At 63.9% G+C, this 26,599-nt stretch overlaps 1 protein-coding gene across 12 annotated transcripts in view; it reads right to left on the minus strand.

Annotated features, from left to right (window-relative positions):
- Positions 1-26,599, minus strand: part of SCUBE1 (signal peptide, CUB domain and EGF like domain containing 1) — a 116,187-nt gene that overhangs the window by 22,625 nt on the left and 66,963 nt on the right. For 6 of the 12 annotated variants that reach the window (XM_089307686.1, XM_070051504.2, XM_089307690.1 and 3 more), the window contains 5 exons: positions 22,950-23,066; positions 20,161-20,250; positions 7,551-7,667; positions 2,301-2,423; positions 601-717 (listed from right to left, as the gene is read on the minus strand). In XM_089307686.1, coding sequence (XP_089163812.1) covers positions 601-717; positions 2,301-2,423; positions 7,551-7,667; positions 20,161-20,250; positions 22,950-23,066 — 564 coding nt within the window. Of the gene's footprint in view, positions 1-562; positions 718-2,300; positions 2,424-7,550; positions 7,668-20,160; positions 20,252-22,949; positions 23,067-26,599 lie in introns of those variants that run through there. The other 6 variants (XM_089307687.1, XM_070051505.2, XM_089307692.1 and 3 more) reach the window with 5 other exon arrangements.

The raw sequence follows: 26,599 nt of genomic DNA on the forward strand, positions 1-26,599 counted from the left end.
AGCTGCCAGGCTCACTGTCACGCCTGCCCTACTCAGCGCGCAGCTCCGCTCCTCCGTAGGCCTAGCAGTGCCCTCCGCGCCGGCACCTGCAGCTGTGCCCCCACAGGCGTCGGGGTCGCCCATGCTGAAGCTGGCCAGGGCTCCCCACCGCACAGAACAGACCCTGGCGGCCCCTGAGGCTCAGCTGCACCACTAGCTTCTGCCCGAGCCCCTTCTCTCCCGGCTCCAGCCGCAGGAGCTGCCCTGGGCCCACTGCTCTACCTCTGGCCTCAGCGCCTCTGCACACACAAACCCCTCTGCAGTGCCTCCCTGTCTGGACCGAACGTCCCCCTGGGGGATGCCCCTCCCGCTGCCAGGACTTGCGGTGGGATCCCGGGACACTGCCGGCCCTCTTCCTGCACTGGGCTTCTCCAGTCCACGAGGAGCTGGGCCTGGCCCCACACGTATCAGTGCCCCCCCTCCCGTGCCCCATCACTCCCTGACGCCGTTGCCTGACCCCTCTGCCCACCAGTCCCGGCCCCCCCGGGGTGCGGTGCAGGTGGCCTTGCGGCCAGGCGCGTGCCTCGAGGGCGCGGTGGCCCTGGCGGGCGGGCTGCAGACCTCCGCAGTGGGCCGTCCCGTAGAGCGCGTAGCCGCGGTGGCACAGGCACTGGAAGCCGCCCGGGGAGTTGATGCAGTCGTGGTCGCAGGTCCTCTCGAAGGAGCACTCGTCGATGTCTGTGGCCACAGGGAGACAGAGCGGGGCGGGGCTGCAGGGCTGCGCGGTGCGGGCCTCCCACGGCTGCCTGGTTTTCCGCGGTTGCTGGGTTCACAGCCACCTCACTTCTCTCCTGGGGCCTGCCCGAGGGCTCTGAAGAAGCTGGGAAGTGGGACCAGGCCTCCGGGGTGCCGACCGCTGCTTCCCATCGCCCTAGGACGTCTCAGAAAACGAGGAAAGCAGCACACGCAGGGAGGCAGTGGGCGGGAGGCTGGGCCACCCGCAGGACGGCAGGACGTGCACTGACCGCCAAGGGCAGAGGGAACGAGGGCTGGCCGCAGAGCGCGTGCTCCTGGGCAGAGGACCCAACCCGCAGCTCGCAGACAACGCTGCGCTGGACACGGATTCTGGGGAAAACGGCCTCTGTGAGACCACACGGCCAAGCAAGCACTGAGCTGACCTCCCTCGCCACTCAGAGCGCGTTCCCTGAACACGCAGCTCCGTGACGTCACACACACACCACACAGGCGTGTTCAGAAGCAGAATCCAAGGAGGCAGCTGCGCTGTGGGCGCTCAGGGAGGGCGTGGCCTCCTGGGGTGGCTGGGCAGACCTCCTGGCCACACCTGCAGGATGGGCCAGCTTGGGCCGAGGGAATGAGGCTGGAGGGAGGGTGACCCAAGCAGAGGCTGGGAGGTGGCAGCTCGGGGCACCCAGGGGACTGTGAGGTGTTCCAGGGGTCTGGGGAGGTCACTGAGGTCCCCACCCTGGGGGCCTGGAGCCTGGAGCCCTGCTTGCTGGACCTGGGGAGCCCAGGGCCAGAGCCTCAGCAGGGTGAGGGGAGGGGGGAGAAGACACAGGCAGGGCTGCAGGGCTGGAAGGGAGAGCCCTGGCCCAGGGCCCTGCTGTGTGTGGGGGGGGTGGGGATGCAAGGGCAAGGGCCCTCCTAGCCTTCTGCAGAACTGGGTGAGGCCGGCCAAGAAGCAAAGTCCAGAGCAGCCCTGACCAGGCCTGGACAGACACGGTGCTCCTGCTGACCCTCCTGCCCCGGAGGGGGACAGCACTGCAACGCCCACCATGGATGAAGATGCTGAGCCTGGTCACATCCCAGCCCCTCCCCGCCAGCCTCCTGCTCTCACCTTCCCTCGATCCCTCCCTGGGAAGCCCTCCCTGTCCACATCCAGGGCTCCTGCTGCATCCCACTTGTCTGCTGGACTTGCTCTGGGCTGTGGTTCCTGGCTTCTGCCCAGACCTCTCTTCCTGATACCTGTTCCTAGCGGGTGCCCGGGAACCCTAAGGAAGGCGTGTTGGCGAGCACCTGCAATGTGTAATGCTGCCACCAGGTGGCAGCATCACATACCACGAGCCTGGAAGAGGCCCAGGGGCACCAGGCAGGGCAGGGGTGGGACAGGGGTGAGGACCTGGACCTGTGCTGATGGCTCCCTGGAGAGCCTCTTGAGTCATATGGACAAGGCAGGCAGGGTGGGCAGGAGCACATGCTGAGGACTGGAAACCAAGGCCCAGCCCCGCAAGAGCGGCCAGCCCTATGAGTACACTTCTCTCCTGAGAGGTGCCCGAGCCGACGTCCCAGCCCCGGGCGCTCACCTTGGCACGTCCGCTCGTCGGTCAGCAGCTTGTAGCCCTTGCGGCAGCCGCACTCGAAGCTGCCCACGGTGTTCCTGCAGAAGTGGTCGCAGCCCCCGTTGTTGGTCAGGCACTCGTTGATGTCTGCGGGAGCGAGGGGCAGGCGTGCGGCAGAGACTGAGCCGGTGCCCGGCTGGGATGGCCCCACACCTGACTTGCCCGCTCAGAGCTGGCCTCAGGACCCCAACTGACTCACAGACACGGGGCCGGGGGCTGGGCTGCCCCGGGAAGGCCCCGCTGCCCCACGCCCCACCACCTCGCCTGAGACATGGAGAGCTCGGCGTCACTGCCCAGAACACAGGGCCTGGGATCTGCTGTGCCGGGCAAAGCAGCCGGGACGGGGCGGCCCCGGTCCTTCATCTGCACACCCAGGGCGGCTGCCGGGGGGCAGGGAGGCTGCAGCGGGTGAGGACCCCCGGAAGCCTCCTGTGTGCCCCACTGAGCAGTCGGGAGGCCACAGGAAGCGGGGAGAGCTGGATCCAGGAAGGAGGGCCTGGGCCAGCTGGTGAGCGGGAAGCTGGGCTGCCGCAGGCCTTACTGACCGCCCGGCCCCGTGCCGGCCCCCACCGGCCTTTCGGCAGCCTCTTCACTCAGCAGGCGGCCGTGGCTAGCTCTGAAGGTCACCTGGCCCTAATCCCCTGGGACAAATGCACTTCCTGAGCACCCCGCCAGTCGGCCTCTGCTTGCATACCTCTAGAGACGGGGAGCTTTCTCCCGCACAGCCTGGCCTGCTGGCGGACACGCCACGCATCCACGCATCCAGGCCTGAGCACAGCCATGACCCCTGTGCACCCCTCCCCCACACCCCCACACTGCTCCCTCAGGCTTTGCCTGGGGGGCCCCAGGCCAGCTTGGCATCTGTGCCCCTGGAGGTCTGGTCCCCCAGGGACCTCCTCACCAGAGACACAGTCCAGGTATCCCCTGGGGTGCCAGGCCCCCACGCCAGTCACCGCTCCAGACACAGGCCTGCGCTCGGCGACAGTGAGAGACGACCTTCATGACAGTGGTCTCATGCTGGTTTGGAGCAGGAAAAAGAACGTGATGGGCAGCACCTCCCCCTGCTGGCTGCTGGCTGGAGGTCCCAGCCACGCTGAGCCTGTGAGCCCGTCCTGCGGGTGCGTGCTGGGCCACAGTGATGGGCAGTGCCCCCGAGGAAAATGTGCCCACTTGACAGGTGGGGGGACTGTGCCCCAGAGATAGCGACTCTGTCCTGCACGGAGCCTCTCCCCAAACCACGCAGGCTGGTGGAGGGCCGGGGGTCCCGCATGGGCATCCTGGCACCCGTGGAGGTGGCCATGCCAGGGGCTTTCTGGCAAACATGTGATCATCCCCTCGGCTGGAGAGCAGAGACCCCCTTCTGCAGATGGGGTCACAGAACCACACCCAGCCCTGCCCGTCTCTTAAGACGGGAGGCTGATGAGCCGTGTGGCCTGGTCTGGGGCCGGGGCCGGGGGACCCCAGGATCACAGGAAGCTGCGGAGTCCCTAGCTGCAGCAGAACAGAGAACAGCTTGGCTCAGCTGTGCGGTGCCTTTCCTAGCACGGCCTCTCATCACTTCCTACTAAGATGAAAGGGGTCACTACCTAACACCTGCCTCCTCGGGAATGCCGCAGGCCTTCCGGAAGCTCCTGTCCCTGCCCCTTCCCCGGCAGAGCCTGTCTGCTACCGGGCTGTCATGGCAACCAGACGGGAGAGGCAGGCATGTTTGCTCGGGCCCAGGCTGGGGTGGCCGGCGGCCTGGGGTCAGAGTGGGGGAGCCCCTCCTCCAGCCACACAGAGGGGGTCTGCGGGGCTCAAGGCCCTTGGGCCTCCTTCCAACAGCCCCCCAGGGATGCAGCTCTTGCCCCTCTCCAGCTCCCCAAGGCAGGCTGCCAGCTGCACCTTCCCCAGTAAACATGGCCGCGCCCCTACCTGCTGACACGTCTGCAGAGGTCCGGGCCCCAGGATGGAGGGCCAGCTCCCGCGCAGGGGCTCACAGTGCGGGCCCAGCTGCCTTGCCTCCTCGTGCACAGGTTCGGCTCCTGGCCCGGCAGCTGGGACCTGGCCACCCCACCCAGCCCTGAGATGACACAGGGGACCTGCTCCTGTTGGTGCCCTAGGGCCTAGGAGGGTCCCGAGTGAATGCGCGAGTCCGGGTGACCCCAGACCACGGGGAGGACCTGCCAACCCGAGGAAGGCTCTTGAGCCCTGGGGTGGAAGCTGAGTGCACCCCAACGCTGGAGCATGCGTTGTGCGGTGCAGGGTAATGGGGTGAGCTGCAGGAATGCAGGAGAGGCCGACAGACTGCTCCCTTCCACCCATCCTCCTAAGGGGGAACAGCCTGGCAACGGGGGCCAAGGGCAGCGCTGCTGTGGAGCGCCCAGCGGGGCGGGCGAGATGCTGGGCTGGCCTAGCCAGGTGGAGGGCAGGCGAGGGCACCTCCACCCTCCCCCAGAGAAAAGCCCCGGCAGGTCGCCCGCCTGGCCCGGGGCCTTGGGGAGGGGGGGCAGGAAGCAGTGGGCGGGGGTTCTCCCAGACTGTTCTGGAAGGTTTTCCCTGAGGGAGAACCAGGGGGGTTGAATTCCTAGAAGGATCAGTTAGCGAGGTGCCCACCTCCAATATCAAGAATCCACGACACCAAACAGGAGGCTCGGGACCGGACCCCTGCCTGGTCCACTCTGCAAACAGAGCTCGGGCTCGGCCGCGTCCTTGGCGCTGAGGAACACTGCCTTCCACCCGCTCCACCTGCTCTCGCCCTCCCCGCCCGCCCAGGGCCCTGAGCTCTGGGTTTCCCAAGCCTTCTGCTATGCCCCTCCTGCCCTCCATCTGCTTGACAATGACTTCTGGGCTTCCAGAAAACACCGAACCTTTGATATCTCCCCTGGAGCCCTGCCAAGTTCAGGGTGTGCACTCTCATTGTGCAGCCCAGACCCTGCGGGCCGGGGCCGCGGGCTCACTGGGAATCCCCTACTGGGCTTGCCCCGGCCAAGGCCCTGCACCCTGCCTGCGCCTCTCCAGCCAGGGCCAGGAGACCCCAAAGCAGCCCGGAGACCACCTGGCCCTGCAGCTCTAGGCCAGCTCCTCAACCCTCACTCTTGACACCCGCAGAGCATCGCCACCGCCTCCTCGCCCCCCACTGCCACCCTTGCCCGAGCACTGTGCCCCCTGGCCAGGCCTCACTGCCGCTGCAGACCCTGCTCAGAGGCTGCTGCCCTGGCGGTGGCCAGGGAAGGTTTGCAAACGAAAACCTGGCTGGCACCACCTCCACCCGGCACCACTGGGGGCTGGCCGGCCTCTCGCCTGGCTCGCAGGCCCTATCAGCAGCCACAGCCGGGAAGTGCTGCTCAGGCTCCCCCACCCCAATTCCTGTGTCAGCCCCAGGGCCTCCCTGCCCGCCCCAGCCCGCAGCCCAGGGCAGGCCTGGCCCGTGCCCGCCTGCCCTGCTGCCCTTCTCTGCCCACCACGAAGCCGTCTGTAGTGCAGCTTTATCTCATCATTTCTAACATTCGGGTCTGTCTTCTGTACTCAGGAACTCTCTGGGGTCTGGGGTCTCTTATTCACCCAGCTCCCCTGCACCTGCACCCCACAAGAGCCGGGAAAACCCACCTGCCACAGGAGCACCACCTCCGGACCCAGGCCAGCGGCAGTGAGGCCCCAAGGAGCGCAGTGGCTGCAGCAGGGCCAGGGCTCCGCGTCCAAGCCCTGGGAGCTGGCCTGAGAGCTGAGCAGCGGAGCCTGGTCACAGGCCCTGCTGTTTCAGGAAGAGCCATGGGGTGGCGGGGCCGCAGCTGGGGGCTTGGGAATGGGGTGTGGTGTGGCAGTCAGTGAGCGTCGCCTGGGCCAGCAGGGGTGGGGTGGGGGCAGGATGCCCGCCCAGCCTCTTTCTGGCCCAGACAGGTTGGCTCCCAGCGGTGAGCCCCTGGCTTCCAACTCCTCATTCCCGGCGCCCTGGCCCTGCCCTCAGGAATCCAGCTCGGCCCTGTCCCTCTGGCTCTGGGTCAGGCCTGCACCTCAGAGGGAGGCGGCCTGGCCAGTGCCACCCTCTTCTGGCCCAGGGTCCTGGGCGAGCAGCCGGCCTGCCGTGACTTCACTGGGTGGTGGGGCTGCCAGACCCACAGCGCCCTTGGCACCAGGTGCCTGTGGCGAGGACTCGGATGCCACCCACCTGCCTGTCCGCCTGCCAGGGAGGCGCCCCGGCTACTAACAGGCCGCACAGTGCTTACAGAAGGGCTTTATTTTCAGATAGACAGGCGGAAGAACTGTGATTTCTGTCAGTGGCCGCCAGGTCCTCCCCAGCAAACGGGCAGGGAGGAGTCCCACGCGTCTGCTCGCTGCTACAGGCTCGCACAAGCCCACCTGGAACCACTTTAAGTCTCCCGGAACCTCCACTTCTGACATTCCACGGCCTGGGCTCTGGAAGCCCGAGGTCCTCTCCTCTTCTGCCCCCTGGCCCCATGCCCTTTCCTGCAAGGTGACAGGGAGCAGGGGCCAGGGCTGGAGGGGCGCTGGAGGCTGGTGGAGGCGCAGGCAGCGCCGAGTGGCTGCACCCAACTCCCCCCGAGCAGGGGCCTTGGTGTTCGTGCCCAACCCCCTGCCCTAAGGGCCTGGGCTTCTTGGGGGTCCCCAGTCTGCCCCCCTTTGCCTGGCCCGGTTCTTGAGTCGCTGGTCCTGGCCCCCTGCAGGGCTGGTCCCTTTCTCCCCGAGCGCCCAGCCCTGGAGCTCAGCCAGCCTCCTCCTCCCTGAGGGTCCCTGTCACCCCAGGGGCACCCAGTATTCTGTGGGGGATGAGGGGACTATAAATCTCCCCTTCCTCTCACCGTAGCAGCCACCCCCAGGCCCCCTCACTCCCTCTATAGCATGCAGAGTCCTTCTGCCCCTGCCCCTCTGGGGAACCCCACCCCACCCCACTCCACCCCACCGGGCCACTGCCACACGGCGTCCTCAGCTTTCCCGGCAGTCCCTGCCAGCTCTGTAAGAGCAGCCACAGACAAGGAAGCGTGCCACACTCCACACCTTGGGGAGCCCAAGGCCCCGGAGGCCCAGGACGTCCTGCCTGTTAACCCCACCGTGCAGCCAAACTCTCCTGTCCGCCCCTTGGCAGCCTGGGGCCCGCTGCTGTGCTCAGGAACCCTGCTGGGGACCTGGGGCTCCCCGGCCTCCCCTCAGCCACGTGGGTGGCTGCTGAGTGTCGCGCCCGGCTGTGCGCACAGGGCCCAGCTCCGCACGGCTGACCTTTGCAAGTCTTCCCATCTGGCTGCAGTGTGAATCCAACCGGACAGCTGCACCGCACGCCCGTGGCCGTGTCCTTGCATGTCCGGTCGCAGCCTCCGTTGTTGACCGCACACGTCTCTGGGGAGGGAAAGACACAGACGCTCACTCCCCCGCTGCGGCAGCCATCGCCACCCCATGCATGGGGACACGAGACCTGGGTTCCAACTGCCTCTCTAGGCTGCCGGCTCCCCAGCTGTGGAGCCGTGGGGCTGCTGGTGAGGCTGCAGAGGCCGGGGCTCACATCCGGGGCCCCAGTCACTCTTGAGGCCAGCACTGAACATGGGCTGGCTGCTATTTAGCTGCCCAGGGCCAGATTCCTACAACAGGGCTCTGGCCCCAAGGGAGGTTCTCAGCCCCGCCCCATCCGCCCCCTTGATGTGGCTCTCGGCCCCACATCTGTCCTCACTGAGCGGGGAGCCGAGGCAGCTGCTCTCTGTCCACTTGACACCTGTCTAGTGCTCTTTTTTTCTTTTTCAAAATTCAAAGGGCTGGAGTGGCCGGGGGCTAACTCGGGTCACGGCAGTCGCTGTGTGGTGAGAGCGATCCTCTCCAGGCCCGGCAGAGCGGCTGCCCCAGGAGCCCCTCTTCCAGACCTCAGCCTTGCATCTGGACCCTCCCCAGCACCCGGCAGACGCTGCGCCCGAGCGCACTCCCCTCCCCTCAGACTGGACCTGACTCCCGGGCTCACCGCGGTGCCCGGCCTGGCGCAGCTCCTCCCTGAACCTCCTCGCCGGTCCCGCTGCCAGGCACTGCCCTCTCTGGGATGTGCTTGGGATGAACACATGGAAACACCCTCGGCTGCCAGGAGTCCCTGCTGCTTACTTGGAATTCACGGTGGCGTCCTTGGAACTTCACCTTGGGCAGTGCAGGGACCTGGTGTCTGTGGCTCAGCTGTGGCCAGTGGCCTGCTCGTGGCTACTCTTTCCCGTCGTGGGCGCTGCTGAAAGGCGGGGCTCCTTGGCCCCTCAGCGTCCCCACAAACCCTCACCTGGTGCCCTGTCCTGCAGCGTGCTGTTCTGTGGCTGGAGGCCTTGTCCCTGTTCACCCAATGCCCTGCTCACGGGCACCACTACAAGGAGCCTCCCTGGGGCCCCAGATACGGAGACCAAGGCCCTCCCTGGACTTGGACGGGAGGGTCTCCATGCCAAGATCTGACTGGCACCTGGCCCGCTGATCCCCGTTGGACAACGGGGGTGGCAGGCCAGGGAACCGACCTCAGCTGTCACTCGCAGCACCCACACTGGGGGATGGAATACACTCCCAGCTTAAAAGCTCCTGGCCCAGAATAGTTGTTCAACAAATGCTGGTCTCCTCGCCTGGACCCACCGCACAGAGGGCCCTGCCTCCCACTGCTGAGCAGAAGAGCTAGTGCACCCCCACTGCCCCAACAGGGCCTTCGCAGCCTCTCACGTGGGACGGCCCCTTCCCGGGGCGGGGATGAGGAGGGAGAGTGGGCCTGCGCGCCAGGTGCAGGTAGTCAAGGCTCTGGCCTCGGCAGGGAGCGGGAACTGTGTGTGTGTGGCGGCGAGGGAGCAGGCACTGGGTGCCGGGCCTCTTTAGTGGTGGGGGCAGGGTGCATGCAGGCACTGGGCTGGGTCTCCAAGGAGTCCGCAGCTCCCGTCCACCGTTAGACGCCTGATGGGACTTGGAATCTGACCTTCCAGAGCCAAGGGGCTCCCGGGGGCCTGCTGGCCCTGCCTGCCCATTGGATGGAGAGAGGGGGCTGGGGCCGGGCCTGAAAGGTCGCCCACTGCATGACTCTCTCCCTGCAGTGGGCAGCTCTGGTCTCCCTGTGTGGTCCTGTCTAGTGGTCAGAACATCAACTTCAAAGAAAGGGGTTCTGGGCTCCTGAACCCCAGGCAGGGCCCTGGGGACTTCCTGGGTGCTGAGCAGCCATGCACCATGCCTGGTTGTGGTTCCCACACCACGTTTTTGTGCCCCACCCTCACAGCTCCTGGCCCTCCATGTGCCTGGCCGTAGAGACCGAGAGGCAGTCTACACTGTGGATGGGACCCCCATCGGCCTGACTGCCCCACGGCTGTGTCAGGGCAGTGCTTGCCAGCAGTCCTAAGTCTCCGACTCTGCTCAGGGGCCTGCACAACCACACAGGTACCCCAGCCCCCAAGGACCCCTGCTGCAGCCAGGGGCCCAGGGCCCGGTCCACTGCTTCCTCCAGCCCCCGCTCTGACGGCTGCTGTCCTGTCGTGTCACTGCATCCCAGCAGCCTCTGCTTCACTCTGGGTAGCCCGAGATGTGTGCCCACAACCCAGAGCAGCATGGAGTCTCCCCGGGTGGTCTGCTGGGGACTGAAGCCCACCCCTACAGGAGGGGCTGAGGTTTCCCAGCACAGGCTCCCTTGCTATCTGCCTGGGGCCCTGCCCAGCCTTGCCACTTGGCCCCCAAGACCAGAGGCCACGGCTGCCTCCCAGGGACTCAGAGGGCAGACATCCCTGTCCTCTCCTGAGTGGGCGTCTCCACCACGGGTCACCCAGGCACAGCGACGGGAACTGGCCCTGGGGGCTGAAGGCAGATGGGGCTCCACAGGCACCCTGGGGCTGGGACTGAGCACAGCCTCGAGGGCTGGCAGTGGGACTGCAGGGAGGCGGGTGTAGGCAGGCCTCCTGGGGTTTGCTCCCATGGCTCTGGGGGAGGATCTGCCGTGGGAGCCAGGAGCCCTCCCGTGCCTCCTGCTCCTGACAGCCCAGAAAGCACTTCTCATCCACTGACCCCAGAGGCCTCACAGCAGCCAGGGGTGGCTCAGAGAAGTTAGGGAGTGCACGCAGGCAGGACTGGCTGCACAGCTTGGGGGACCCAGTGAGAAACACAAGTGAGGGGCCCTTGTTCAGCATTCGTGGAGAATTTCCAGACAGACCAGCAGTTGGCCTCCTCAGGCCGGGGCCCTGGCCACGTCTGGCAGCTGTCAGGAGCCAGCACCTGAGCCCAGGGCCGCACGATGCCAGGCGGGCGAGCGCCAGGACCAGGCCAGGGGGCAGAGCAGGCAGCCCGCAGCAGGCGACACCTGCCTTCCCCGGTGGGGTGGCGGGAGGGCCAGCCTGGGCCAGCTGTGGCTCCACAAGGGAGGGGGAGACCCTGACGAGTTAAAAGGCCCAGTCCCTCCCCTGGGGCTAGGCCACCGAAGGACAATCCTGCAGAACACACGCGTTACAGAGACAGACAGGACTCCACTGCCAGCCTTGGGAGCTTGGGCCCATCCCCCACTTGTCCAGCAGCAGGGTGACAGTGCCGTGTGGGCTGTCACACAGCTGTGAGCCACATGCACTCTCCGGGCAGCCCAGGGTCCGAAGCCGATCCACTGCTCTGCTCTGGTCGCCTAGAAGCCAGTCCCGGGGCGGGTGGGGGAGCTGCAGCTGGACCTGACATGCCCCATTGTCTACTTCATCAGGGAGACAAAGCAAGGCACAGAACTGGGCCCATCTCTCACACGGCTGCCTCCACTCCATGCCCTACCATAGCCCTGACTGGGGCTCCACAGGGTTCAATGGGATGACTCCCTCGGCCTGACATAATTAAGCCTGGGGACTCAGAGCCCACTTTTCCCCCAAGGGCATTTTCTGAGCCCCTCCCTGGCCTCTGACCCCTGGGACAGCACGGTTTACCTACGTGGTGGTTCCCCCATCAACCGCACGGCCTCCAGAGCTACGTCAGGGCTCCCCCTGCCCAATGCCCTGCACGGGCCACTGCAGCAGAGGCCAGTAACCTGTGGGGACAGGAATGGAATGGAGCAAGGGCCCTGGAGGCTGCAGCTGAGCTTGGGGGGTGGGGGAGGGTGCTGAACAGTTGAGTCCCCGGCTGAGGAAAGCCAGAGCCGCCTGCAGAAGCAGGCCACAGTGGAGTGCTGTGATGGCCCGCCAGGCTTAGCACAGCTGCACCAGGGAACTCTGGGTCCAGCGTTCTCCCCTCTCCAGGCCCCGGGTCCCCACCTGCAGCCTCAGCGAGGACTCCTCACTGGTGCAGGGCCGGCCTTCCCCAAGACTCTCACCCAGTAAGTCCCCTGTGGGCCTAGTGCCCACGGCCACCCTGCCCTTGAAGGCCCTGAGTGTGCCCTGTCAAGGCCGCCTCAGGGTTAGTCCTGCTGCCTTCCTCCCACTAGAGTCAGCTGTGAAGGGGGCAGTGACTGGTCCTCTTGGCCTGTTGACCCTGACCCCTGACCTTCCTCCTTCAGTGACTGGCCCACACTGTGGCCCTGCCTGAGGGGCCCTCTGGGCTCTGGGCATGCCCTGTGGCCCACTGTTAGAACTGAGCTGCAGGCCATGTCCTCAGCAGGGCAGGTGCTCAGGGCCAGTGGCCTGGCCTTAACCTCACTGCCCCGGCATCCTGCCTTGGCCAAGTGTCCACCCCAAGGCCCACTTGCTGCGGAGGCACTGGGGAACGTGCAGCTGATTGTGTGTGGGGCTGGAGACGGGGGTCAGGGCAGCAGGAGGCGGGGGGCTGTGCAGGCCAGGACTGCAGGACCGCCAAGGTCAGGGCTCCTAAAGGGGAAGTGGGAGAGGACACCTGGAGGCCCCGGCCCAGCACGCACCCTGCTCTTGGCTGAAGCCAGCTGGACCTCTCCGCCCACGATGCCCAACGCGCTGCCGGCCTCAGCTACGTGCTGGGCTCCGTCTTCCGAGCACGAGGCTCAGCAGCTCCGAGGCTCGTGAAGGCCCTCGCCGACTGGCTGTGCAGAAACACAAGGCCTGGCCCCACCTCGGGGGACCTCCACCTACCGAGAACTGCCAGCTCGGGGCTCTGTGGAACTATCTCCCAAGGGCGCCAGCTATGCCGGGAGAGTGGCAAGCCACCCCCTCACATGCTGCCGGCCAGGTGGGCAATTTCTCCCAGTGCTTGGGAAGCAGAAGCCATGTGGGTCTGCAGCAAGGGACTGGGGGAGCCTGCGGGCTGGGGAGGCCTGGAGAGAAGGCTGTGGTCAGGGGTCGAGACACGTGGACCTCAGGAGAGGCTTCCTCGTGTGGCTGCATCTTAAGGCAAGTGGTGGGGCAGGCCCCGGCAGCACGTCTATTCCTGCCTGGGCTCTGGCCGTGGAGTGGACAACCTCAGGGCAAAATGGGGGCTCCATCCTCGGCAGAGAGGAGGGGAGGGGCCCGCAGACCCCTCTACAGAAGGCTTGGTTGGGGGCAGGGGCTCAGGAGGGGAGGGAGCCTCAGCAGATGCTGAACAGTGGGGGGGGGCTAGCTGCATGTGACTGGGGGGCTTGGGGCCCAGAGCACCCCCCCGACAGCAGGCCACACTCGCGGAGCACACCCAGGCCAGGCCCTGTGCAGGACCGTCGCCTGCCTGCCCTGGAGGGAGAGCAGTGTGGCGAGGGAACTGGGCAGGCCACTCTCCCTGACCCTCAGTTTCCACGTCTACAGCACGGAACGGCTCCCGGGGGCCGCAGGGAACATTGACCGTGTCCCAGGTGTGCAGACAGCTAGCTGCAGGGAGCACAAGCCCCATTCCTGATTCCAGGTTCCAGGTTCCTGGCCTGGGAACTTGGCTGAGGACGTATGCAGGGACACCCGGGGCAGGAGGCGTGCCCAGTGCCTGAGCACAAATGTCCACCTAACACCTAACCCTGTGACATGGGGACAGGGCAGGGAGGGTGAAGCTGGCACTCATGCCCATGCCCACCCTCCCTGCCCCCAGCTTCAGTCTGGGAGCTGTGTGGACCCTGGTGGGGGTGTGGACTGTGGGCACCCGGTCAGCTCGTTCGTCCATGGGTTTCTAGTTTCCTATCAGCCCAGCAGCATGGTCTGAGCAAGGCCAGGTCTCCCAGCTCCTGTCCAGCGCTGGTGTCACTGGCTCTGCACAGAGCCCTGGGGTAATGCTAAGAGCAAGGAAGGGGATGATGGGAAAAGTGGCCCATGAGGCCAGGCACAGGGCACTAGCCTTCAACCTCGCCCAAACTCCTCTGTGCAAACAAGAACCCAAAGACACCTTCGGGGCTGGGTGAAGTGTGAGGGAAGCTGGCAGGGGCCATGGTCACCTTCTTTCTCCAACAGGGGCTGGGTGGCAGAGAGGCCCGCTCTAGCCGGGCCTGAGCCCAGGAATCCAGGATTGCCCATTGTCACATCCCTTGAAGCCTCAGTCTCCCCATCTGGGGCCAGCCAGTGCCTGTCCCCTCCTCTTCTCGTCAGCCCCTCCTGGCACTGCATCCTCCCACACTCTGCCCTGTACACAGCTGAGGCCTTAACCTGTCTCCTACGGTCCTGGGAGTGTGTGTGTGTGTGTCAGAGAGAGAGAGGAGAGCGCGCGAGCGAGCGAGCGCAGGAGGCCTGTTGGCGTGCTGGCGGAGGAAGGGTGAGCAGTGTGGATGGGGAGGCAGGGGTCAGACAGAGTTGGCCTGAGAGGCAGAGCCCTCCCCGATGGCACCGGGTACAGAGTGATGGGGTGTGACACACGGAGGCAGGAAGCCCAGGACAGGCTCAATGTGCCGGAGCTGGGGGCAGATGGAGACAGGTTCCAGGAGGTACCTGGATGTGTGCAGCAGAGATAGGAGGCTGGGACACAGCTCGGTGAAATGAGGGGATACCCAGGCCTGGGGCTGGTGGAGTAGAAGAGGAGGCGCAGGTGGGCCCTGGATGGACAGAGGAGCCGGCACGGGGCTAGGCCGGGTGGGGAGAAGCAGGAGAGTGTGTGTGTGTAGAGGTGCACTGCTCAGGTGGCTGGGGACAGTGTGGACAGCTGGGACCCCCTAGGTGTCTGCCGCACTACCACGACTGCCCCTTCTCCGCGCTCTTCCCTGGCCCTGCGCCCCCTGCCTGGAGCGCTCAGGACGAGGCGGCCCTTCCCGGCGCTGTCCTGCCTGCCTTCCCTTCCTCTTCTGCTCCCTGGAGTCTGGCAGGTCACGCCCCTGGATGGGTGGGAAGCCTGGGGCTGACAGAAAGCTGCAGCAGGGTCTCCCCTCAGTGGGTCCTGAGGAGGCCACGAGCCCAGGCTCAGTGCTTGCCAGGTGGACGGGACAGGTGGGGGGTAGGGAGACGAGCCTAGGGAAGCAGAGCAGGGGAGGGCCAGGGAGGAGGCCCGGGATTCCCCTGTGCCCCGCATGCTCACCTGCAGCCGAGCTCCCGGCCACCTCCCTCCCCCGCACGGGTGCCCTGAGCCCCCGCCGTCTGCTAATCACACGCCGCAAGGCTGCCTTGGTGCCAAGCTCTCTACACACTCTCCCGAGTCCGCTCACCTCCTCCCCACAGCTCCAGAAGTGCACACCAGTATGACTCCGTCAGCTCAGAGAGAAGTGGAACTTGCCCTTCAGTGTGGCTCCTCCCCCAGGCCTGTGGATGCTTGGGCTGGTCCCAGGCCTGTCTGGCAAAGGCCTGGGGATACCTACAAAGGGGCTGCCCTCAAGGTGCAGAGGGACAGCTAAGGCTTCAGGGAGTTCTGTCCCTGCCTGCCAGAGCCTGGGCCTCAGTCCAGGCACTGTCCTCACTGCCCTGCCCTCCCCAACCACCACAGAGCTCCACACCCGCAGACCCTGAGCAGAGGCCGAGAGGCCCGGGCAGCGCCAGGCAGGGGCAGAGCCAGCTGTGGTGGCATGAGGAGGAGTTCCCAGCTGCCTCTCTGCGATGCCTGCACCAGCTCTCAGGTGGCCATGAGGTTTACACGAGGGCTAGGCAGAGAGCGAGACCCTGAGAAGGCTGGGACCGAGGGTCGCCCCGACTGGAACTACTGGCTGGGTGTGGGTCCTGCCGTAGAGCACTGTTAGGAACGGGCCAGAGCCTGGGACAGCCATGGGCCTGCTCTGATCCTTACTTGGGGTTAGCGGGTCCAGAGGGCTCAGACCGTGGCAGACTGTGGCTACTGAACACCGTGTGGCCTCCCCTCTCAGGGCCTCGGGATCTGTACCTGTGAGGTGGGGACATCTGTCTCCTGGGGCTGTGGGCCTCATTGCAGAACTGACCAGAAAGTACCTGGCTAACTGCAGTGAGGACACAGCACTGGCAAGCAAGGGCTCAGGTAGAGCAAGGGGCTGGAGACACACAGAGGCTGCCTGAGAGACGGAGGGGGACAGAGGGTCAGGTGCATCCCACGCTTCCAGGAGGGTTTGGGAGGCCCTGCCGTGTGCTGGGAGCTTGGTGGTCCTGGGCTGAGCCAGTGCAGAGGCGGCTCTACCTTAAGGAGGTTGCTGCTGGCCCTAGCTGAATCATCTGCTCTGCAAGACGTCTGTGGCCTCAGCCCCACATCCGGGTCCTTGAGTGGCAAAGGGACTCGCAGGGGTGACCACAGCAGGGACCCTGACATGGCGGCAGTTCTCCTGGTTGCCAGGGTGAGCCCCATGGGCACATGGGGGGTCCTCAGAAGTGACAGCGGGAGGCAGAAGGGGCCGGTCAGAGACACCACTGCTGGCCCTGGAGCCTGAGGGAGGGGCCCCAGGCACTTCCGGAAGCTGGCTAAGGTGAAGCGAGGGCTTCAGACTGAGACCCGGAGGACACAGCTGCTCACGCCCTGGCTTAGCCCCGTGCTCACCCTCACCCCTCACTCCTGTCAAGACTCTCAGTGACAGAAGGCAGTGCGCTGGCGTTGTTCTGGGACGCTGCAGGGTACAGTCACGCGTCAGCGGCAGCCACAGGAAGCCTATGACTGCTTTTGGGAATGGGACAGATTTAAAGGCTGGCGTTGACAAGTCTGACTCACACAGCCACGGATCTTGCTGAGAGGGTCCCAGGCCCTGCGGGAGGTGTTGGCGTGCACCCAGAGCTGGGCCCTGGGTGCCTCCCATGAGGAAGTCTGCCAGATAATCGACGTTTATCGCTTTTTCTTTAAACCCAAGGCCTGACCCCATGCTAATGGGCATGCATAACTTGCCGTGTTCTGAGGCCTCTGTCCAGTGAGCGTGACTCGCCCTGTTCTTGGTGGGTGGGTGACTGCTGTCAACCGCTACAGAGCAGGGTGGGGCAGGGCCAGCTCGCCCTGCGAGGCCACAGGTCCCTGTGCTCTCCGAGGTTTTCTCCCTCTGTTCACCACTTGAAGTCAGAATCCTGCTCTGTCTCCACCAGGGCAGGGAGGGCGAAGCCACTTAACCCCCTGCGTGCTGTGGCTTCCAGCACCGTTGGCCTTCCTTGTGGCCTGGTGTGGCGGGCAGTCCTGGGGAAGGCAGCCAGCGCCTTCCTGTCGGGCGCTGCAGGGTTTGGTCAAGGCTGGTGTTTGTATAAGTGCTGGCTTCTAAACTCGGGGACCTGGAGTTGGGAGGTTAGGACCTGGCTCAACAGAGCAGGCAGGTTCCACGCCAGGACCAGAGAGGCTCACACACAACTTAAGTGCCTCGTTTAGTTCCTGCATTCTGTGTTCTCTGTTTGCTTTTGACCTGGCCCTGGGCTGTGCTGAGACAGGCTGTTAATTAAATGACTTGTAGACATTTATGGGACTGGCAGGCATGATTATTTATGAAAAACCTCTGAGGCAACAGCTAAGAGCATGTGAGATCCAACCTCTCTGCCTTGGAATGGGACGGTGGCAGCAGGGAGCTGGGCTCCCAGGCCGCTTCCTCTCTCTGAGCCCCGGTGGCTCCTCCGGCCAGAACGGGCATGTGTCCCAGACACCTTATGGGGAGAGGGGAGAGCGCACTGGGAAGAGAGGGGGTTCATCCCGAAGCTGCAGGACAAGTCTGCTCCTGACGGTGGGCACCATGGAGAGCGGCGAGGCTGGGGGCTGGGCTGGCAAGCCCAGAGCTCGTGCCCTCCTCCACCCTTTCCTGCCCACTCTAGAAGCCCCATGGCCGTGGGAGATGACTGGCATCTCAGCCCCTCTGTGCCTGTAGCACAGGTGCCTGGCCAGCCATGGAGGAGCCCTGTGCCACAACTGCTGTGGGCCCTGCTAGCGTCAGAACACTGCAGTGCAAGCTGACTGCCCTGTCTCCTCTCACGCAGGCATGCTCCCTGTCTTTCCACGGGGAGCTGGCCAGCAGGGCCATCGGGGGCATGGACTGTGGAGCCAGGCGACACAGGGTCTGACCTTGCGTGGGACTCTCAGGGTCTCATCGTGCACCCGCTGTTGGGTTGACCCCCCGCCTATTCTTCCTTTTCCCTTCGCAGACCGCAAGCTGGCCCAGGGTCTTGTGGGGTAAATGGCCCTTACCCCTCCCCCAGGTGGCATCAGCAAGTGAGGCTGACCCAGGTCCCACTCCTCACCAGCTAGGCTGCTGTCTCCATGCAGGGCCAGGCTCTAACCTCACGCCCAGATGTGCCCTGCTCAGCACAGGGCAGGATGGGATGGCCGCTTCCCTCATTTTCCACACCTTATCTCCATTACTGTGGCCTGGCAGCTGCTGCTTCTCACGGGGCTGCCAGTCAGGGCCTGAGTCCAACATCCCAGGTCTGCCATGCGGGCAGCTCTCAGAGGAGAGGGGTGCTCTTCAGCTGGAGGCCCAACTGGGCTCGGGACTCGGGATCCCAAGACTGGCCTTTTATGGAAGCCTCTGAGGGTGACTGCCTGGTTCTGGGTGGAAGGCCCCGGAGGGTGGCCCTGTCTGCCCGTGCTAAGTACTGCAGGGAGACCAGAGCAGGCCCCTCCCGTCTGTGGGCAGATCAGCTCCAGGGGTGCAGGACGGGGGGTTTTGGTAACCAGAGAGGTCAGAATGCAGGGAGGCCTGGCACAGATCCCTGCCTCCCAAAGCCTGCATGGGCAACCTGGATTCCTGGTACTTCCCTCCTTCCTTCCCCAATCCACCTCTAGGGTCTGGCTCTGGGCTGTCACACAGATTCTAACTATGAGAGCAGACAGGCCCTCCCCACCTGCCCCTCCACCTCGCCATCACCCAGCTGCTTGACGCTACCCCAATCAGCCCTGTCGAGCGATCTACTCTTCCCAGGGCCCCAGCTCCAGGTCTTGCCTGTTCTGGGTGCTGATCATTCTGGGGCTCCCACTGCCCCCTCCATCCGCCCTCTAGAGGGTCCACTGCCTGACTCAGACCTTCCAAGGAGATGTGGTCACACCCAGGCGGGAGCCCCACAAATCCACCCTCTCTGCCATTCCTGGCTCTTCCAAACCAGACTGCCCAAGTCGACACGACAGCCACACCCCGAGAACCCACGGACGGCAGGCTGGGCCAGCCGCACCCCGAGAACCCACGGACGGCAGGCTGGGCCAGCTGCACACCGAGAACCCATGGATGGCAGGCTGGGCCAGCCGCACCCTGCGAACCCACAGACGGCAGGCTGGGCCAGCCGCACCCCGAGAACCCACGGATGGCAGGCTGGGCCAGCTGCACCCCGAGAACCCACGGACGGCAGGCTGGGCCAGCCGCACCCCGAGAACCCACGGACGGCAGGCTGGGCCAGCTGCACCCCGAGAACCCACGGACGGCAGGCTGGGCCTCAGTGCATCCTGGTGCCCGCGTGCTGCTCTGGCCTCTCCGCCTCTGATGCTCTCATGTCAGAAGCAGGGCGATCGCTGCCCTGCCTAGCACGGACTCAGTGGCTCACAGAGCACCAGCCGGGCCTATGATCTCTGTTCATCAGTGCCCTAAGGGCTGGGCAGGCCCCAAGGCCAGCACAAAGGCCACATCCCCCCCACCCCGTCCTCTGGATCTCCCTCTTGCTTCCTCTCTAGTTGCTGGGACCCCTCCGAGGTCCACCTGAGGACCAAGAACTAGACGATTCCTCCAGGACCCTCAGGCTCTGACCTGGGGAGTCCTGTGACCCCAAACACTTTTGAGATGCCGACACGGACATGACCTCTGGGCTGAGCAGGACGAGCTAGGGTCCCCCAGTGAGCTTCAGTCTCTTCCTCTGAAAATTGGGGACCACACCACCTGACCCCGCAGCTGCCAAGGCTAGTGTGAGCTACTGGAGTGCCACCAGGAAGGCTGTGACAGCTCCAGGAGGCTAAGCTCAGGCGGCCCTGGGGGCTGTGAAGCTCCAGGAGGCTAAGCTCAGGCGGCCCTGGGGGCTGGTGCGGCCCCGAAGCCAGCCCCTAAGAACAGTGGGACACCTGACGGGCACAGGTCTGGGGAACAAGCAGGCAGACTGGCTGCCACGCCTCTCTCCCTTCTCTTCCTCCTCCTCCTCACACTGGCCTGGCCAGCCCTGTGAGCAGGCCTCCCAAATCCCGAAGTGGCACCTGACACCAGGCGGCTCTTTCCCTGAGAGCTAGAGGTCCTGGTTGGCGACTCCCTTCCTGGACTGTCTGCCGGGGCCCTCCCACACTGGTGCCTCCTCCTTCCGAGTCTCGGTGCAGCCTTTTCCTGGGGTCCTGGCTGCTTATGGGGGTGCCTACTGCACGCCAGGAGGCTTGTAAACACCGCCTCATCACAGGCATAGGTGTGGCTCAGGGTGCGTGGCTACAAGCACACAAAGAAACACGCGTGTTTGATGGAGGGTCACAACTTTAAAAAGGAAAGTGAGTTCCCATCTGGAGTGAGCCCCCCACTCTCACACACACACACACACACACACGTGCTCACATGCACATGCTGGCACCCACACACCAGCACACACTCACACACGTGCACACCTTCAGCACACACCCTCATGCCAGCATGCACACAAAGGCACACATGCCAGCACACCCATGCTCACCCACGCACACGCACACGCGGGCAAGCGGGACAAAGGAAGTGGAAGAAAAGTGTTACCCATGAGTAGCCGCCGTTTCACCCGCTTGTCCACATCAGCTACTGACGTGGCACTGAACTGAGAGCGCTCAATTGCAGCCTCATCCTTCTCTAAAACAAAGTAAGGGACAAACACGAGCCCGCGGTTACTGGCAGCCCACTCCCCACGGCCCGACACACAGCCAACACAGCATGCTGGGCCCGCACGGCGTCCTCGCCAGGGCTGATCCCAGGAACCTCCAGGGCAAAGCGGAGAGGCAGCAAGGATGGGCGCGTGTGCAGACAAGAAGGGGTGCCCACGAGATGACCCAGGACACAGAGGGGGCATGGGGCCCAGGGACAGAAAGAGGGGAGGCTGAGGTCAGAGCAGACAGGCCACAGAGACAGCACCACCGAGGTGCCCCGAGACACAAGCCGTTACAGACCCCATGGCCCGGGCTGGAAGGCAGGCACAGCACAGGCACAGGACAAGGGGACAGGGCCGTGAGGCCGGTGATGGGTGGGCCCGGGACAGCAGATGCCCTGTCACAGGACGGGAAAGCACAAACACTCATGCAAAGTTAAAACAGACCACGTGGAAGGACACACACGAGGACAGACCCCACTGAAGATGCAGACGCCGGGGGACGGACTCGGGAGTGCTGGTTGCCTGCTTGTCTATAGAGGACGAGAGCTACGCGTTCAGGCGCTCCACTAGGGCGCGAGGAGGGTGCGGCAGGGAAGCTGGCCTGGGCCGGGCAGGGAGCGTCGGGATGCTGCGGTGCAGGGGTGCAGGGGTGCGGGAGGTTAGCTGCTGGGAGCGTCTCTGCTCAGCGCGGAGCATGTGGGGACCTCTGCTCCCAAGGGGGAGCTGATGAGCAGTGAGCAAAATCAGACGGAAGGTTTCTCACCCTGGCCAGGGTGGAAGCAGCCGCAGGGGAGGCTGGGTACGGGAAATGCTCTCTACCGAGCGGGGTGGGAGTAGGGTGGGAGAGGGGTGGGAGAGCTACTGTAGGAAGCAGATGCAAGCGGGGACCTTCACATGCAGGACAGAAACAAAACAAAAACTGAGAAAGGGTGAGTGAGGTGGACACGGACAAGGTGTGTTAGACACAGGCAGGGGGTCTGGCCCGGCCGCTGTTTGCACTGGCCCAGTGGCTGCAGAGCTGGTTCCACTGGACACGCAAACTCTGAGGGGGACGCAGAGCAGACGAGACGGGAGGAGGCAGGGTGGCCCCGAGCAGGACAGCGGAGGGACAGAGGCAGGAGAACAGGAGTTCTAGATGGGATCAGGCTGCAATAGAGACACTGGTCTGAGACCGGGTTTGGCTTTTAATTTGCTTTTTTTCTGATTGGTTGGTTGGTTTGGTTTTGGCTTTTGGTTCTGAAATTAACGAACATCAGTTATCAGACAAGACAGGCAATCAGGGACCATCACCAGAAAGGCAGGAAGAATGAGATCAAATGGAATAAAACATGGTCGTCTGAAAGAGACCACACGGAAGGAGAGCCACCGCAGGCAGCGCCCTGCCACCACAGCCCAGCTGCCGAGGGACGGCCCAGCGCCCCGCCTGGCCCGGCCCGGCCCCCAGCTCCTACCACGGGGACAGAACGCGACAGCAGCTCTGGCCCCACGGGCTTTTGCTTGCTTGCTGACACCTTCCAGCCACTTCAAGGTCCCCCAAGAAATACCTTCTAAGGCAACAAGAAACAGGGCCTTTCTTTTTCAAAAAAAATAATAACCACGGTGACTGCCTTGCGTTGGGTCTCCAGGGTTTGCTGCACAAAGCGGGCAGGAGCCGTGGCGTAGCAGGTTAAGCTGCCGCCTGGGATGCCCGCCTCCCAGCTCGGAGTGCCTGGTTCACCCCAGCCACTCTGCTTACCACTCTGCTTCCTGCCAATGTGCGTAGGAGGCAGCAGGTGTTAGCCCATGTGCTCGGGTTCCTGCTACCCACAGGGAGACCTGGACTGAGTTCCAGCCTCCTGGCTTCAGTCTGGCCCAGCCCTGCCTGTTTGGAGGAGTGAATCCAGCAGGTGGAAACTTTCTCTCCCCGACCCCTGCCTTTCAAATAAATAAATTTTTAAAAAAATTAAATTTGCCAATGTTGTAGAGAAAGAAGAGGGTGAACTCTGGGTGCCAACTTTGAAATTCCTGTTTTTTTTTTTTTCCAGTTAAAAATTTGCTGTTATTCTTGAGGGAGGACAAAAAACCCTATGTTTAGTGATTACGGCATGAAATAACCACAAATACTCAAGCTTCCCCTTGGAAACAAGGGCCAGGAGGAAGGAGGGGGCGGAGACTCAATCCAGAATCCGTGTGACAGGTGAGCTGAGGGGGGGTGTGTCTGAGAAGGGCAGATGGCAGGTGGAAAGGAAGTCCCGCAGAACCCTGTTAGCGTGGAATGGAAGCGGTTAAAACCCCGCCCCCACCGCGGTTCACGCCTTCCATTTCCCCTAAAGCCATGTTCTGAGAAAAACGTGGCTTTCCAGACGCCATGGGCACTCGTGTCCCTAACAGAGGCTGGGATGCACTGCATAGCCCGGCTGTGTTCTCCACACCCGGGGAGGAAATGGTGCTTGTAACCAGAGGCTGCCCTGAGAGCACGTGCCGCCTCCTCCCCACAGCCCACCGTCAGGACAGACCATGCCAGGGAACCCAAAGCAGAGGGGCAGCGGCTGGACTGCAGGGCCCTGGGAGTCTCCTCGGAAGCCCTCCTTGGGGACCCTGCCGTCCCCATCGCCGCCATGGGCCCTCCTCCTCTGTGTCCCTCCAGCTTCCTTCTGGGAACCGGGAAGTGGCCGGTGCTGGCAGGGCCAGGCCGCTGACTCACCGATGCACGTCCGACCGTCCGAGTGCAGAGCGTACTTCTGGTGGCAGCCGCACGTGGGGCCCGTGTCCGTGTCCTCACAGCTGTGCTGGCAGCCTCCGTTCCCATAGTTACAGGTTACTAGTTAGGCCCAAAGCGTGCACACGTGTGTACAGACAGAACGAAAACAAAGACCGTTAGTTTGCCAGTGTTGGGTGCTGCTTTTCAGGGGCGGGGGAGGGAGCGAGGGCCTGACGACTGGGGAACGGGGCCAAGAGGCTTGCAGACGATCGCTACACATACCCACCCCCTTAGCCCTCTAGGGTCTGGATGGAGTCACCCACCCTTACAGGTGAACTGGCGAGGGCCAGAGAACAGACTCCAGGCTGCTGGGCTCTGGATGGAGCTGGGCACAGACCATGGCAGCCGAAGTAAGAGCCAAGCCAGACGGTTTCCCCTTCCCCAGGCTGTGCGGCGCTGGCCGCTGCCAGTCTCCAGGGGCCCATGTCAGTGGCAGGGCTGCTCGCAGGCCTGGCTCGAAGTGATGCCCTCTGCAGTGCCCTTGGGGTGTGTGGGAGGATGTCCCCAGAGATGTCCACCCTTTGTCCCAGCGGCCATCTCAGAACACCCCTCGAAGCCCTCATGCTCCAGACCCCGGCCATGTCCACACAGAACTCCTACAAAAAGTGTCCTTGAGGTGCACTATTGGAAACAACATAAATAAAGCAGGTTCTCTTTATTATTGTTATTTGTTTACTTTGAAAGTCAGAGTTACAAAGAGAGAGAGAAAGAAAGACACAGAGATATCTTCCATCCACTGGTTCATTCTCCAGATGGCTGCACACCAAAACCAAGAGCCAGGAGCTTCATCCGGGTCTCCCACATGGGTAGAAAGGGCCCAAACACTTGGGCTGTCTTCCACTGCTTTCCCCAGGCCATTAGCAGGGAGCTGGATGGGAGGTGGAGCAGCCGGGACTTGAACTGGTGTCCATGTGGTACGCTGGTGGTGCAGGCTATGGCTTTACCGGCTATGCTTCAGTGGTGGCCCCAAGCAGGTTTCATCGTTTGCAACATCTGGTGCCCTGCAGCCCAGAACTGCAAGATGTTTCACACCTGCAACCTCGGTTGGCTGAAAAGGGGCTGAACACAGAGGAGCCAGTCTGAGGTAGGACGAACTGCAAGTTCAAGTTTACTTAAAAGAAAGCACGTCATCATTTTCTGGGGCGAGTTTCAAGGCTGGAGGAGGACAAGGTGACCAAAACTCTGTGTGTGCTGGGTTTGAGAGCCTCCACTTTATGAGGCTGGTGAGGCAGCCGCACGAGATACTCCGGGCCCTCGCAGACCGGGTGTCCTCTTAGATGCCTTGACCGTGAGTCCGGAATCCTCGCCTCTCTTCACTTGCTTGGCGAAGGAGGTTAGAAAGAGAAAGGCCCGAGGGGCACAGGGCACTTCTAGTCCCCAGACGCTGTCCTCAGCAACCAGGGTGCCAGTGGGCTGACTCCTCTCCCATGGAGTTGCTGGCTTCCCAGGGACGACCTGTAAACCACTTCCGGGGGCACAGCTGGGGCTTGGAGCTCTAACCACTCCGCCCCCACCTCTCTGAGCACTCTCCTCTCTTCACACTGCTGCTGGAGCCGGGCTCCTGGGCCGCTCTCTCCTCAGGAGCAGCTCAGCCCTCTGGCCAGCGGACAGCCAGGGAAGCCCGGGGCTCTGGAAGCTGCACTCGGCACAGATCTCAGGCTGGGGAGCCCAGGGCTGGACACCATGTGTCTTCGGGGACTCAGAGGAGCCCCATTTGGGAGTGGGCAGGGCTGGGGCTGGGGGGGCAGTGGGAGCACCATTCTGCACAGGTCCTGGGCTCCTCTGCCCAGAGAGTACCTGGAGCAGTTCTGGAAAGACCACCTGAGGCCGTGGCCACTCCTCGATCCACAAGGACGTTCATGCATCTCAGAGACCCCCCAAGGGCCAGCGTTGAGCACCCGGAGAGTCTTCAGTGTGTGCGAGGGGGTTTTGACAAATTCGCAGGAAATGCAGAGTACGAAAAAGCTGCACATGGATTTTCAAAGATGTTGCACCAAAATAAACTTACCTTGAATTCTGTTTCCCCGGACTCTGTGAAGCCCACCTGTACAGGGAGATGCTTGAGCCTTGAGCTCCGGGAAAGGATGAGGAAAAGCCCCTCTGGCCCTGGAGTGGAGACAGAGCTGGTGTGGGGCCCGTGGCCCCCTCGGCCAGGGAGGCGGGGAAGACAGGCCTCAGCCCACCACAGCTTGAGATCTGCAGCTTCCTACGCGGAACGTGCACCTCAGGGCCATCGCAGTGGACGTCTCGGCACTAACCGGGCGCTGACCCTGCCTCATCAACAGCACAGGAGCCCGAGCCGGACTGGCTGGGCGGCCCCTTCGCGGCCACGCACTCCTCGACTCTGAAAATCGTCCAGGCTCCCCACGTCTTGACAACGGCAGCTGCCAGCAAGCACCAGGGCAAGGCTTTGGCCCTTCTCTGACGAGGGGGCGGCTGGTGGCAGGGGAGGTAGGGTGTCTCAGCTGCTCATGGAGCCCTGACCTCTCAGACCAGGCCAGTCCCCAAGGAGAGGCCCTCAGAGCAAAGTGTCCCAGGTGGATCAAAGAACTAGGCAGCAAGATGGCCTTGGTCGTGCTGGCTGGCGGCGTCCCCAGCATCCAGCTCTGGCCTGGCTCAGGACGGACACCCAGCCTGACTTCTGATCGAAGGAGCACCCTTGCTTTCTGGCGAGGCGACCGACCGGCCGGCGGCCCAGCCTTCTTGCTGTCGGTCTTTCTCGCAAGGAAATTCAGGTCGAGCAGTGAGCAACAGGAAGGCTGGAGTTGGCGCCTTCCCTGCTGGCTGGTGGAGTGTCACTCACGGGCTCGCCCTTGGCAATGGCACGTACGCTTCTCTTTGCTGACCCACGGAGAGCCAGATGAAGAGCGGGGCCGGTCCACGTCTCAGGACCAGAAGGAAGCAACTGCGCTCCGGAGACTGTGTGGGCCACGGACAGCTGGAGCAGGAGGGTGCACAGGGAGGACCGCGGGGAGCAGACTGTAAAGCTGTGGCAAAGAGCACAGGAGGGCTGCAGGTGGCGGTGGGGTCACTGCGCCCACGGTCGAGGCCACGGGCCAGCTGTCTCCACTGCAGAGTGCAGGTGGGAGCGGCGCTCCACGAGGGCTGGCCAGCCTCAGTCTCCCCTCTCAGCAGCTCTCCTGGGAGAGCTGGGTCTGAACCCCTCTGATCTACTTTTCTCCATCGAAGTGGGCGTGGCACGGAGCACTGTCTCTGGCCGTGGAGGGCAGCGCTCCGTAGCAGCCTCCCGTGGCTCACTGCAGACACGGGGCAGAGGGGATGTGGGTCTGGGCGGCCTCCCACGCAGCAGCTCTGAGTGACTCAGCCACTGTCCCATTCTTTCTGGGGAGCTGGACACCCTGCCGAGGGGCTGCTGACACTTGAGCCCCGCAGGTCCAAGCAGGTCCTGAAATACAGCCTTTGGCCAGAGGTCTCCCAGGCGCTGACCGTGGCAGTAAGCACGGTGGGGTCAGACTGCAAGTTCCGGTCTTGGACCCCAGAGACAAGGCCTGCTCAGCACAAAGCGCCGCCCCAGCCACTCTCCTACCATGGCAGTCGGCACCGTGGGGTCAGACTGCAAGTTCTGGTCTTGG

The sequence above is a fragment of the Oryctolagus cuniculus genome, chromosome 11, assembly GCF_051225735.1.
Source record: "Oryctolagus cuniculus isolate XC-2025 breed Fujian yellow rabbit chromosome 11, ASM5122573v1, whole genome shotgun sequence".
Taxonomy (NCBI): Eukaryota; Metazoa; Chordata; class Mammalia; order Lagomorpha; family Leporidae; genus Oryctolagus; species Oryctolagus cuniculus.